The 14,507-nt window shown below is 41.7% G+C and overlaps 1 protein-coding gene and 2 pseudogenes across 4 annotated transcripts; 2 read left to right on the top strand and 1 right to left on the bottom strand.

Annotated features, from left to right (window-relative positions):
- Window positions 1–287: 287 nt before the first annotated feature.
- On the bottom strand, window positions 288–9,963 carry rae1 (ribonucleic acid export 1). 4 transcript variants are annotated; one of them, XM_023837884.1, is made up of 14 exons: window positions 9,289–9,473; window positions 8,726–8,829; window positions 8,266–8,370; window positions 5,656–5,748; window positions 4,874–4,960; window positions 4,229–4,315; window positions 3,650–3,721; window positions 3,143–3,250; window positions 2,694–2,800; window positions 2,082–2,157; window positions 1,782–1,976; window positions 1,241–1,326; window positions 880–913; window positions 288–614 (listed from the first exon to the last, which is right to left on the bottom strand). In XM_023837884.1, coding segments are annotated over exons 2-13 (1,107 nt in total). In that variant the 5' UTR covers window positions 8,816–8,829; window positions 9,289–9,473; the 3' UTR covers window positions 288–614; window positions 880–912. The 4 variants fall into 4 exon arrangements, with proteins under 4 accessions (XP_023693652.1, XP_023693651.1, XP_023693650.1 ...); XM_023837883.2 differs by lacking the exon at window positions 880–913; XM_023837882.2 differs by lacking the exons at window positions 288–614; window positions 880–913; window positions 9,289–9,473 and adding an exon at window positions 9,884–9,963 and having other exon boundaries at window positions 927–1,326.
- A 374-nt stretch (window positions 9,964–10,337) lies between these two features.
- On the top strand, window positions 10,338–10,460 carry LOC111857241 (U1 spliceosomal RNA; annotated as a pseudogene).
- Window positions 10,461–11,667: 1,207 nt separating this feature from the next.
- On the top strand, window positions 11,668–13,000 carry LOC140592208 (uncharacterized; annotated as a pseudogene).
- The last annotated feature ends 1,507 nt before the right edge of the window (window positions 13,001–14,507 follow it).

The raw sequence follows: 14,507 nt of genomic DNA on the forward strand, positions 1-14,507 counted from the left end.
ACAGAAGAAACAAGTCCAAGTGCGCCCCCTTGCGAGAATTTACGAGATGCACAAAGATACGGAAAACTTTTATTTTAAACTTAACCAGGTGGAGTTGCGTACATAACTTCTATACGCTACTATCGTTTCATCGCAGCAACATGCTGTCTTTGTTCTTTAGTCTTGTCCCTATACAGTACATTGTGTTACTTATAAATAGCAAATGATGAGTTTCTATAATGACTGAACTCCACCCCACCAAGGAAACCACAACAGGACAAACAAGAACAGAGAAAATGGAAGGCAAGTTTGACCAAAAAGCTGCTTTTATTCATCTCACATTTTTTTTTTGCAGAACTACACCATGAAGTGACAAAACAAGCGTAAAGTGATTTAAGGATGCAGTATACAAAAGAAAAATATTCCTATACGAATGGAATTCACAAGAATGGCATCAAAGCGGACAGCAAAGAGCCCTATGGGTTGGTCCGCTTAGAGCGCGCAGTGCCGTGCCATTGGTCCAGACGCAAGGCAAAAAGAGGTCTCCTGTATATACACATGTAAAGGCAGGTCTTCTGCGCGCGTGCTGCCCTTTGGGTTTGCCCCCACAACAGACGTGACACAGCTGCAAGGATCTAGAGACAGGAGGGGAGCAATCAGTCAGGGCATCTTCTGGGGATTCTCCCCCCAATGATGTTTGTTTTTATGAGGGGAAAAAAATACAGTGTGGATGAAGAGGATGCAGCATGCACATGTGTCTCAATAGCTAGGGACCTGTTCCATTTAAAGTCTTTTTTTTTTTTTTTAGAATTCCTCCAGTAGATTTCTGAAGATAGTGAAAGATATTTGCAAATTAAATATTAAATAAATACATTCTCAGAAAAGCATTAACATTCAGACCTGCTCAGAATTGCTCCTTTACAGACCAGACAATCTGTCAAAGCAGAAAGAAAATCATAGCAAAAGAATAACTCAAAGCTGATCCACTCCTTCTCCAGTCTGGACTTTATTTTTGTTAAAGATCACATACTCCAGCTGGTTTGGATAGTGCTGTATACAGCAGAATTCATCTGTTTCAATGCAACAATGAACCTCGCTGAACCTCGCTGCCTGTCCTACTTCCTCCCCCTACATGCAAAGCATAACGGGATACGAGGGGGAGCCCCTAGCAACTGTCACTGAAGTTGGAAGACAGAAGGTAAGGGAGACGGCCGCCCATTGATACTGTCTCCGTGGAAGCAGAGCTGCTGCCCAATCTCACCATTTCTTATTCCGAGGTTTCAACTCCTCAGCCGCATTTCGCAGGAAGATGTAGTTCTTTTTCTGGGGGTTGTAGTACTCATGTCCCTGGAATAAGGAAGCATTTAAGCGAGATCCGAGAAATAGCATGTCATCCATTGCTCAGTTGTAGCTTCCGCCATATTTAAAACAAAAATGACCAGAGAGAGGTCATGTAGCTTAAGGTATCCCCTAGCTAGCAGGAGTCATCCCTCTATAAGGATAACAGAGACAGACCCAGGCAACCCATCCCAAAGTGAAGCAAGCTAAGTTACAGGCAGCTAGTGCAGCAAAGAAGGGATGAAAACCAGATTTCCTGCTTTTACTGGTGTCCCACTGGGGAATTCCCAATCCTCATGACTCCTGTTCTGAATCTACAAACAAAAATCAAGTCATGCCCTTGGATTTCAGCCAACTGAGGAATTCATTTTGGAACTAACAAACACAGTGATTCAGCAATCTCCCTAAAGAGCAGCACGGCGGGCCAGAGGTGACGTTTCACATTTCACAAACCCGTCTCTTACCTTAGACCAGTCATAGCTGGAAGCATAGGCGAAAATGTTGCCGTTATGGTTGAAACAGCAGGCTGTGATGGGCTGGTCCAGCTGCTCGGAGGTCTTCAGCTTAGTCCGGGCATCTTTGTCCCAGAAACTGAAGCGTCCGTCGGAGCCCACGGTGGCCAAGGTTCCATGGACAGGATGGAAGGAGATGGCATTCACCTGCCAGATGGACCAGCCCACAGGTCATTGGATCTCGAGTAACATTCTCACATTAACATCTCCGAAAGCCAAGTGGCCGACTGGCCCATGGAAAGCGTTGCTCACAGCATAGATGTCCTGCGGCGTGGCTGTGTTGGTGCCGTTGGACCTATGGCACTTAAATGTGAAGTTATCCTTTGCACTGAAACACAGTCGGATGAGAGAAACATTACAACGTCAAAATCAAGCTTAAAATTGAGCAGGACACCATATGTCCAAGGAATTTTCTGTGGTGAACTGCTTATAGAGAATATATTTCACAAATATTAAAACAATATACAAAACTAACTTTGGAAGATATTAGCTAGACTATAGAGCAGACTGTACTATTAGGTACAATATTGCACTGAAGAGTAAGGTTACGTAAGGATAAGGAAAGGTTATTGCACTATGTGCTATTTACTGAATTGTTGAACAGCTGGTGCCATGGTAGTATTTATTGTCCAGCTTTAATTCTGATTAATATAATAAGTTATATCAAGCTATAATAAGAACTATTTTACTGTATGACACGAATGAAAACTAAGGTGTAATGTAGTTGTCCATTCCAGAACCAGGCTACAAAAAGAATTTACACACACATGCTTTTGGGCAACACTACTTCACTATTTACATTGGAACATGAAAGTCGCCAGTTTCCTCTGGCGATGAAACTGCCATGCAGCCACGATGACTCACGGGTTGGGAGGGTTGATGTAGTGAATGGCCACCCGTCCTTCGATGCTCCCCAGAGCAAAGCCCGTGGGTTTGTTCTGCTTATCCTTGAAGATTGCGACACAGCGGTGCTGCAGGGCGTCGATCAGAGTTCACAGGTCAGTGTCTGCTCAAGGAGTTCAACCTCACACCAAAAGGCTCCAGCTCAAGAAACCCCATGTTTAAGAGATCCACATCTCACTAGCCCAATAATCCTTTTTCTTCAGCATTACAAGGTGCTCCATGACACATTTACAGCTTATTTTTGGAAAAAAACTACAACAAGGCTTTACTACAGCATTTGGTGTGGAATGATTCCAATAACGAGATTCAATCATCAGCACAACAAAGGCTAATTAAGTGAGAAAGACCGTGCAGCACATGCCACAGGTATCAGGGCTGAGAAACCTTTCTGCTTTATTGCTGAAGCTCACCTGATGTTTGAGGGGGGAGTCTATTCTCCGGAACTCGGACGGCTGGTTCTCTAGCTGGTAGACAATCAGCCCCCGCTCAGCTGTGGCCACCACCGCCATGGGGTAGACCTGCCCAAATTCAGGAGGTGATGAAGTGTCACTGGCCCCGCTTTATCTGGCGAAATGCGGGTCTTTATGCAACTTTTTTAGCCATTTTGCCCAGTGAAACATGAGGCCCGACGGACACCCAGGGTTTGTGCTTCGGGGGGGGAGCGCCAAGCCGTCACAAGCTGAGGAGCACCAGACATTCTTCTCTCACACTGCTATGTTCATCTTAATAATTTTCATAATTATGTGCTTCAAACGCTGTCCTACTACCAGACAAGGTTACATCATAAGAAAAACCCCCTCCCACATAAACTCATCCTAGATGCCATTAAATAAATACAGCATATTGATGGTTAATGGGGCACCGAAGGGCTTTTACAGGCTTCAGACAGAAGCAGAACAAAAGGAAGACAGGCTCACCACATCGGCACAGTAGCATCGCTCAGGCATCTGCAGGGACATCATAGGGTTGGGGGAGCGGGTGTCCCAGAACTACGAGGACAGCAAAACTCACATTTAGAGGCACCGGGCGGAACAATACTCTAAGGCCCCCACTAAAATGTCTTTTACGTGTCAGTTTAGATGACTGCCAGACCATAACCTGGATGGGAGTCCATTTCAGTATCGATAATATAATACTACAATGGACAGCATGGGACTAATCGGATAGGTGGTTATTAAAAACAAGGCATTAGTAAATTGCTGAAACTCACCAAAGTGCATTTTTCAATACTTCCTAAATACAGCAGGATATACTTGACAGGAGCAATTTTAACTTTCTAAAGGATTCAATAGCTTTGCTGCTGACAATGTGCTCCTTTTCAAAGAGACAGCTTTCTTTGCACACTCAATCTCATCAAGCACTGAATAGACAAGCAGATTGTCTCTCGTTGCTGGTTACCAGCAAACTTCAACCTATTCAAAAGAACATTTCTGCACTAAGGAAGTATGGCACATTTGTCTGGATTATTCCTCTTCTTAAGATATTTAAAATCCTACCTTCAAAGTTTTGTCCCAACTGCCAGTCATAACACAACTGTAGTTAGGGGCTTTAATCCAGTGGATTGTCTTGATAGGCCCATCATGCTATTCGGGGGGGGGGGGGGGGGGGGTTGAAATGAGACATTGTCCTGGTCAATCCTTATATGGCGAAACAGTTTAATGCAGGGGTGTCAAATTCCAGCCCTGTGTAGCTTGGTTTTTTCCCTGTTCCACCACAAATGATTCAGCTCAAGAGCTGTGTGGTAATTAGCACAAGGAATCAGGAGTGTTAAACGAGGGGAAACCAAAACTTATGCAGAGCCCCGGCCCCCCAGGACTCGAGTTTGACACCCCTGCTTTTATGTATGATTGTACTTCAGGTATTTCAACAGGGAAGAATCAGAGCCTTAAAGTCAAAACATTGCTAAGGTAGTTGCTGAACAGGGTGATTCACCATCTCATATTTTGTATCATGTACTGTGACAGTGAGGTCACTACCAAAAGTAAAAGCATTACAATACTTAGTAACTATGAAACAGGAAACCTAATATGCGTTTACTAGTATCCAAAACAGATAAAGCTTCCCAGCTATTTTGGTCACACCTGATTTAGTATCTAGTTTACAGGATTAAAGTGACATGTTATTTTAGTTCAAGCTCATACCTGTGCGATCTGCATGGCCTGATTACTATTAAGGTCCCACATCTTCGCCGTTTTATCACAGGAGGCAGTGAAAACCTTGCTTCCATCCTACAATACAGTGCAAACACATCAGCCGTCTAATTACGAGAGAACATTGTGAAGTTCACACAGGACCTGCTAGGAGTCACAATAGAACGGAACAGAACAGAAAAGAACAGAAGAGCTGCTCAATTATAGTGAGAATCATAAACATGAATATTTTGATCAATACTGAGATGGCAATTACCAATTTACTTGTCTTTTTAACACTGGATTTCCTTGAACTCTAAATATAATTCAACCAACAAACAAATAAAAAGGGGTTGGAGAACAGTGCCTGGATTTATAACACAAGACAAAACAGGAGCATCGATGCAAACCGAACAATGGCACAATAATCGTTTTATCTTGATTCTTTTGTTTTGATAATTGTTGGAAGCCAAAATTTCACTGAAATTTAAATTTGATTAACTGCCAGGCTCTAAAGAATAGTGATACTTCATTAATCCCAGTGGGGAAATTCTCTTTTTGCCTACTCCATCCTGCTCTGCTCTGAAACACACAGGCACATACAGAGATGACAGCAAGTTTGGGGGTCACAGCGCAGGGTTAGCAAGCGTGCAGCTCTCATGATGCCCACGGACATGTAACTATTCTGTGGAGGCCGGGGCTTGAACCGATGACCTTCCAATCATAGGCACAGAGGCTTAGCACACTGGGCCACCTCCCCCCCCTCCCTCAAAAAAAAACTCCAGAGTGCTTACATCACTCCAACAAACATCCAGGACAGGCCCAGTGTGCATCTGCTGGGCCTTGGGGACAGTCTGTCCATTGTCCTGCACCTCCCAGCACCGCACCTGCATCACAGGCACACAAGGTTAACTGAAGAATATTATATTATTTTCTTTGCTTTTCACCTTAAAGTGACCTTAAAGTTCATGTTCAGAAAGCTACAATTACTCACCATCAGTGATTTACTAATCAATACAACTCAGTTTACATTCAGAAGAACATCCTTAGACAAACAGCATACCAGACGGTTAATGTAAAATCCCAGTAAAAGCCATTTTAATCAGAAATTTAACATGTCAGCATTGGTGTAGAACAGCGTTCCCAATTTCGGTCCTAGAGGGCCAGTTTGCAGTCTAGGGCTCTAGACTAACCGTTTTCACTAGTAACACTGGTGCACTTTACTGCAATTTCTCGGAGCACCAGCACAAGATTTAGGCGCACCACTTAAAGTCACATACAACACAACACAATCATAATTTTATCTTAACTGTATTAGTGTATTACTAATGTTTTAGTAACGAATATATAATTTATATAATTAGCAATGTGGTGTTTTATTTTAAAGGAAAGTCACAGAGGTAAGTAGTAGTTTTAAGAAAAAAATGATTAAGTTAAATGGTGCCACATAACCAAAGTTCATTTCATTATCACCAAAAGGCCAAACAAAAGCACTTATGGACCAGACACAGGTAGATGACATCCTGCGCAGAATCGTCCCCAACCCCCATTGTTAGGATGAAAGCCTCGCGTTAACTCTCCACTCCGATCACCCTCTCACTCCCTCTGGTTATCCTTATCGATTCTTGGTTCAGATTATAATACTCTAAAAAAAAAAAAAACTGTGAAAATAAAGCATTTGAGCTGGACATAAAACATAGCACTGAAATAGCTTTATTTGGAGTACCAGGACATGGAATAGTGTTGCTGAATATTGCTTTCTCTTTTGCTTCTCTTCTTGCACAAAGAACACTGTTAGAATGGAAGTTAGCGCGACCACCACTTGCCTCAGCATGATTTTGCGACCCAATATCTTCTTTAAAGATAAAAAAAAGTTCAGCATTAGTGATCAAACCAAAAACAGGGTGTTTCAATATAAAATAAATAAGGTTAACATCCACACTCTGGATCTTGGATGTCAGTTTGTCACGGATGTCAGTAATATTGCACAGTTCTGTTAAACCTGCCTAAACTGGATGGTACGCAGGTCCAATTTTAATAATTGGTTAACCTAAATATTTAACAATAGGCAATACCTAATTTTTGATTCCGCCCAGACGCTACACTCAGGCATAAATTATTTCAACTTTATTTTAACCCTTGCACAGTTGAGTAAAAATGCACTTGTGGAACCGTAATCCAAATATCTTATTGAATTCCCAGTTCTTAAACTTTTAGAACCATTTCTAATTTGGAACTGGTTCTCAATACCCAACACCACACACAAGTCCTCACTCCCTGTTGGTGTTTCACGTGATATACGATGATGGTTTTAAAAAAACACCCAATGGCAAATCACACTCTTGTACCTAGTTATAAAATTTTGTCTCCAAAAATGGTCGCAAAAGTGACTAAACAGTCAGGCTAAGTTCAGTATCCGATTTTCTGCTCATATGTGACTCAGATCGCATTTTTTCATGACAATGTGAACAGCACAAGTCACATGGAATCCGATTTTTTCAGATCCGATTTGGGCCACTTTAGTATGTGGTCATAAATCGGATACAGGTTTGATTTTTTGCAGTGTGACCTCAGTCTGAACAGCGAAATCTGAATTCATGCGACTTTTACGTCACTCTCGATTGACATTTGTTACATTTCTGCGCAGGCGGAAGTCACCATATGTCTCCATCAGAGTGCCAAACATGGAGGAGAGCACAGAAGTTGGCCAGTGGAGGGACAGCGAGGTGCTGGATTTAAGTATTTGGGGAGATAAATCTGTTCCGGCAAAACTGGAAGGTTCATATCGTAACCGGGCAGTTTTCGAATCAATAAAGTGGGGTCTGTTTTTGCGCATGCGTGTCATTGCGTCTTTGTTGTTTTGTGCGCACGTGGGCCAGTTCAGTACAGTGAACCATTCACATTGAAATCTGATATTGCACACATTAAAAAGAGTAATGTGAACAGGCAAACAAAAATCCGATCTGAGCAGAAAATCAGAATTGAGCATTAAGGCCTGCAGTGTGAACATAGCCTCAGAGTCTGAAGCCCTTGCAGATTTCCCAGAATAACACACCTTATTCAGTTCACCAGCCAACTGCCAGGTTTAGTAGGTGTGTTCAAGCAGGGAAATCTGCAAACTGTGTTGCAAACTGGCCCTCCAGGACTGGAATTGGGGAAGACTTGTGTACATGTATAGATGTAGAGTTTATTAACAGTGAAACAAATTGTGAAAAGCAATGTGAGTGCAGTAAGGAGCAGAATACACACTTTAGATGTTGAATACTGATAGCAGTACAGAAACTAGATGAAACATAATTTGCTATATTCAGCATGAGGGCTAATACGAAGCCATTTTTAAATACACACTTATATGTGGACTGGCTGCATTCAGGTTAAACCACACTAACAGAGAGGTGACTTACATCATTAGCCCACGATCCTCCAATCAGGAAATTCCCTGGCATGGCCGGCGGGCTGAATGCAAGGCAGCTAATACTGTCATCAGGAGGCGAGGTCACTTCAACATCCTGTAAAGCACAGTCCTTGATGTGAGATAAACGTACTAGTGAATTTACCCGCATACTATCTCACGTATATAATACTGACTTCAGTGACTTGTGCGGAACCAACGTTATAATACTTTAGCTAAGAAGTGGGAGATCTTCAAGTTACTCAAATGTCATAATAGAATATTTTACTGTAAAAAAAATAAATAAATAAATTTGAAAGTACGCTTGCCTAGATAATGCTTTCATCTAAATAAAAAGATTACACTATTAACAGTATACGACCATTATTCACACATGTATATCGTCATAATCTTTGAATCAATGCACTGATTTTCATAGCGTTTTCAATTGCACTACAGTATAAACGCCTTACCTTCATGGGATTGTGACTATCTGTTGTTGTGCTACCAAAAACGCTGGTGCCTCCAGCACCAAATCCAGAACTCGTCCCGAACAAACTCATGGCACACTATCTACCTGTAAAACGAACCCCAGAGAAGCATGAGGGCGGATCAGACCATGCAGCCCGCGTTACAACATTAAAAAGATTTTTAAATACATACATTTCATATGACCAATAGAGGGATTTATTTGAGGTGAATACTTCATGCAACCGCAAACAAACCCAATACTATACTGAGATGTGTCTAAAAAGAGTATACGTAAAGCCATAAAGCAGGAAGGCATGGTCAGGCTACTGTCAAGATGTTACGCTTGCCAGATTCCCAACGATACAAAAGAAGGTGATGCGCAAATCAGTAAAGATGAATTAATGTATTAATTTAACTAAAACATTAACCTTATTCTGACAAAAAATTAAATCAGGTAGTATTTCATTTCTAAACGCATATCCATCGCAAATACCACTTAGCTAGCTGGCTAGGTACGACAAAATTCACGCCACTTGCTAGAATATCACGTTATAGCGTACGTTACCTTAGACACCTTTTTCGTCAAGGTGATTAAAGAAAATTCTGGGCGGCGACCACCTCTAGAAAACGGAATATTAGTACCGGGATAACATTAATTTCCCTACGTATGTTTTACTTTATATTTCAAACCGGCACAGGTTCATGGAACATGGCGCCTACGCGCTGGCGTCACAGGACACGTCGTCGCGTGGATTACGTCATTCGATGGAGCCCAGATTGCAACTTTGGCGAAAATAGAGTTTATACAAAAATGATCCGTTAGTTCTAGTAGTGCAGTAGTTCATGAAATATATTTACGTTTGCGCTTTATTTTTCATGTTGTCACAGAAGTTTATGCTGTGCTTGCGGCGGCGTACTTTTGTTTGTCTGCTATGATGGCACACGTATTTCCCTTTAAAAACTAGCGCAAACCAGTCAAGTTAAAAGCACATGCAGAAGCTGTACGATGGTATCTCTGGAAGCATTTATAACTAAACATTTGCTTAGAAAACACGAAACAGATACGTGTATAAATATTTGTTTATACAGCATTTTCATTAATGACTTGCACGATTTATTACTTCTCATCTAAAGGGTACTTTGAAATGAATATAAAATACCTGTTCAGTGTAATACTTTTTCCAATGTAATCTTTCGACCGTAACAAAACATTCACGACGCAAGGGGGCAGTATAGAAGCACAATCAAGTAATATTGGAGACTTTAAAACTGTAAATGTAACAACGTATTATTCACTTTAGCGGATACGTCATGTGAGTTATCAGTGCTTTAATCATTTAATGAATAAAATGCCTGGGGATCAATGGCGTAGCCAGAAAATTGGCTTCGGGTGTGCCATGAGAAAACAAGGTGCACGAAAACTCAAGCTCAATAAAGCAATGTGCGCCTGTAATTACCATTGCTTTGATTTCTTGAAGGCGAGGCCTATGACCGGCGTGCAAGCTGACATTTTGGGTGGCATTAGCACAACCTGGCACGCCACAGCTGTGGACACCTCCCTCCATATATGAGGTTTCCACCTAGATACAGCTGCTCACAGGGCATAAGGCATTGATACTTACCTGGCAGGGGAAATACCATGATCACGAAGGTGGTTCACCCAGGATGAGGCTCAAATGTGGGAATCTCCACTGCATAATTTCTTGTAGTGGGGGACTATGTTCGCACACTCCCCTGATTTATCTTTATTTATTATTCTTTCTTTCTTGTGGGCAGTAGTGGCTTAATGGTTAGGGAAGCACACTTATAATTGAAAGTTTGCTGGTTTGAATCCCTGACCAGCAAGGCACCACTGTGGTATCTTGACCAAGGCACTGCTCCTTGGGTGCTGAATTAGCTGCCCCCTGCTATGTCACGATGTCACATATGGGTTAAATGCAGAGGACACATTTTGTTGTGTGCTGTGGTGTGTCAACAATGACCACTGATCACCAAATTCTAGGATCTGTGGGTATTAATTGTATGTACAGAAAAGTACATCACTTGGAAATCATTATGATACAAATTTGCTACTATCCCTAACTCATTACCTACATTCCTCCATTTTCTGTAACTACTTGTCTTAGGTAGGGTCATGGGGGGGGGGGGGCAAGGCAGGGAACAGCCCAGCATGGGGTGCCATCCTCACACACCATTCATACATATAGGCAGATATATGGGTAATTTGGTAACTCAATTTAACCTCAGAATGTTTTTCAACTGGGGCGGCATAGTGGTGCAGTTGTTAACATTGTTGCCTCACACCTCGGCGACTAGGGTTTGAGTCTCCACCCCCGTGACCCCCCAAAAAGTATACAGTGATATACAGTGGAAACCTCTTATAGTGATCACATCTGTCTGGGTGAAATTGATCACTATAAGCAGATGATCAGTATAACCTTTTTCTTTCTTTTTCTTTATGTCTCAAGCAGATTACCACCTAATTGACATTTATATTTTTATTATATTATACATATAAGGTAAGAAAATGGACAGCGTCGCTATGTACAGGATTTATTGACTCATTCCAAATACAGTACACAGCTGTTTAAAACACTTTTCAAATTACAGAACTGTGCATAATTCATAATACAGTATAATACAGTACTGTACATAAAATATATCTTATTGTAGTTTCAACGCTGCATTTTATTGGCTCAGTTTTGGTAGTTTATCATTAGCTTTGATCAGTCTGTATTTGTCATTCAAAGAAAATGACTTCCCGTCATTTTTTCTGTGCATGCATAATTAGCCTCAGGTAGCTAGCCAGAAGCAGAGAGGTTACTGCAATGCAAAGTACTGTAGGCCAATTAAAGTTTAGTTATAAACTCAGCAAAAAAAGAAACGTCCCTTTTTCAGGACTGTGTATTTCAACAATAATGTTGTAAAAATCCAAATAACTTTACAGATCTTCATTGTAAAGGGTTTAAACAATGTTTTCCATGCATGTTCAATTAACCATAATCAATTAATTAACATGCACCTGTGGAATGGTCGTTAAGACCTTAACAGGTTACAGAAAGTAGGCATTTAAGGTCACAGTTCTAAAAACGCAGGACACTAAAGAGACTTGTCTACCGACTGTGGAAAAACACCCAAAGAAAGATGCCCAGGGTCCCTGCTCATCTGCGTGAACGTGCATTAGGCATGTTGCAGGGAGGCATGAGGACTGCTGATGTGGCTAGGGCAATAAATTGCCATGTCCGCACTGTGAGACGCCTAAGACAGCGCTACAGGGAGAGAGGAAGGACAGCTGATCATCCTCGCAGTGGAAGACCACGTGTAACAACACCTGCACAGGATCGGTACATCTGAATATCACACCTGCGTGACAGGTACAGGATGGCCACAACAACTGCCAGAGTCACACCAGGAACACACAATCCCTCCATCAGTGCTCAGACTGTCCGCAATAGGCTGAGAGAGGCTGGACTGAGGGCTTGTAGGCCTGTTGTAAGGCAGGTCCTTACCGGACATCACCAGCAACAACGCCGCCTATGGGCACAAACCCACCTTCGCTGGACCAGACAGGAGTGGCAAAAAGTGCTCTTCACTGATGAGTCACGGTTTTGTCTCACCAGGGGTGATGGACGGATTCGTGTTTATCGTCGAAGGAATGAGCGATACACCGAGGCCTGTACCCTGGAGCGGGATCGATTTGGAGGTGGGGGGTCCATCATGGTCTGGGGCGGTATATCACATCACCATCGGACTGAGCTTGTTGTCATTGCAGGCAATCTCAATGCCTTGCGGTACAGGGAAGACATCCTCCTCCCTCATGTGGTATCCTTTATGCATGCTCATCCGGACATGATCCTCCAGCAGGACAATGCCACCAGCCATACTGCTCGTTCTGTGCGTGAGTTTCTGCATGACAGCAATGTCAGTGTTCTGCCATGGCCAGCGAAGAGCCCGGATCTCAATCCCATTGAGCACGTCTGGGACCTGTTGGATCGCAGGGTGAGGGCTAGGGCCATTCCCCCCAGAAATGTCCAGGAACTTGCAGGTGCCTTGGTGGAAGAGTGGGGTAACATCTCACAGCAATAACTGACAAATCTGGTCCAGTCCATGAGGAGGAGATGCACTGCAGTACTTCAAGCAGCTGGTGGCCACACCAGATACTGACTGGTACTTTTGATTTTGAGCCTCCCTTCATTCAGGGACACATTGTGAAACATTTTTAGTTTATGTCTTATGGTGTTGACTCTTTTAGTGTTCATACAAATAAATTTATTTACACATTAAGTTTACTGAAAGTAAAAACAGTTAAGTCAGAGGACGTTTCTTTTTTCTTAAGTTTAGTTTATTTTTTTTTTTTTTTCCATATTTTGTCATGTTTCAAAAGTCCATGAGAACTAACATTAGCCATAGCGATGGAGTCATACTCTCAGGTTAGGAGTTGGCTCTTTTCCTAACTAAAACTTGCTTTTAGCTACTTTGTGAATAGATTTTAGGAAAAAAAAACTTTGCTAAAAACTTTTAGTGCGATTTAGGAGTACTCTTAGTGGTAAAATAAAATGCTTTGTGAATATAGGCCCAGTTCAGTACAGTTCCCAGATATATGCTGAGTACTCATTGGCCATTTTTCCTCCACTCTCTGGTCAAACTGCTCCAAAACCATTTCTGCTGTGTTTAGGTAAGGTGGCCAGGTCATGTGATGAGACACTATTACTCTCCTTTGTAGGAGGCTTGGCATGTCCAAACTTTTGATTGGTACTGTATTAATTTAGAGTTTTCATCCAGGCTTGAAGCCAGGTTTTCACAAGTTTAGAAAGCACTGGAATTCTGTTGTGGCCCAGTGATTACCAATATAGTCTCATATCACCAGGGCAGAAGGTTCAGTTCTTGCCCCTGTTGGCATTTTCTGCCTTGTTTCTGATTGCGTCCTCCTACGGTCCCAAAAACATGCAGTTAGATAAATTGGTATCTCCAAGTTACTCATTAAGTTAATTTAGAATGGGATGGATGGATGGATAGGCACAATACTCTGTGCTGCAATGAACTTGAGTTCAGGTTTGGATGACTTAGTTCTGCTCCCAAAACGGCAGTGATCCATGTTTATACTAAATATACAAACTCATAGTTTCTCACTTAACAGCAGTTTGTCAGGCTTGTATACATTTACACATTTTTTAAATAATCCAGGTAGCTTGCTGTGCTCTCTTGGGAATTAAAAACCTTGCAAGTTCTACAGAGTAGAAAAATAGTGGCTTAAAAATTATTATTTTTGGCACTGTAAAATTTTTCTCATAAAACTTAAAAATATACATTAGTTTCACTTTTTGGTGAATTATTTGGCTGGAAAATGTCATTGCTTCAAGCAAGCCTAATTTTGCTGTCACTAGTGGCAAGTATGGTCTTTTGGGGATGATTTGATTGTGATGTCATTGTACCATCACATAGCAGAATGTTATAATGTTATTCATACAGAATTTCTGCCATGATCAAATTTTGTACAGTAGATTCCTTAATGGTAACATGTGGTCAAAATGAGTGGATTTTCAAAAACTATTGAATAGTGGGACATGGTGCTCCTATAGGCTGTAATGAATCAATGATGTGTTGGCTGTGAAGAGCTCAGTTTTACTATCACTTTTATAGCAGAACCATTTCTAGTTTTAATGGAGTCAAGATTACACAATGGAGAATGGCTTGACAATTCTGCTGGAACACATCATACAAACTTTTAGACTAATGGCTGTGGAACTTTACTCATACAGCTGCACTAGTCCATTGCCAAAAATA

This window comes from Paramormyrops kingsleyae, chromosome 8, assembly GCF_048594095.1.
Source record: "Paramormyrops kingsleyae isolate MSU_618 chromosome 8, PKINGS_0.4, whole genome shotgun sequence".
Lineage (NCBI taxonomy): Eukaryota > Metazoa > Chordata > Actinopteri > Osteoglossiformes > Mormyridae > Paramormyrops > Paramormyrops kingsleyae.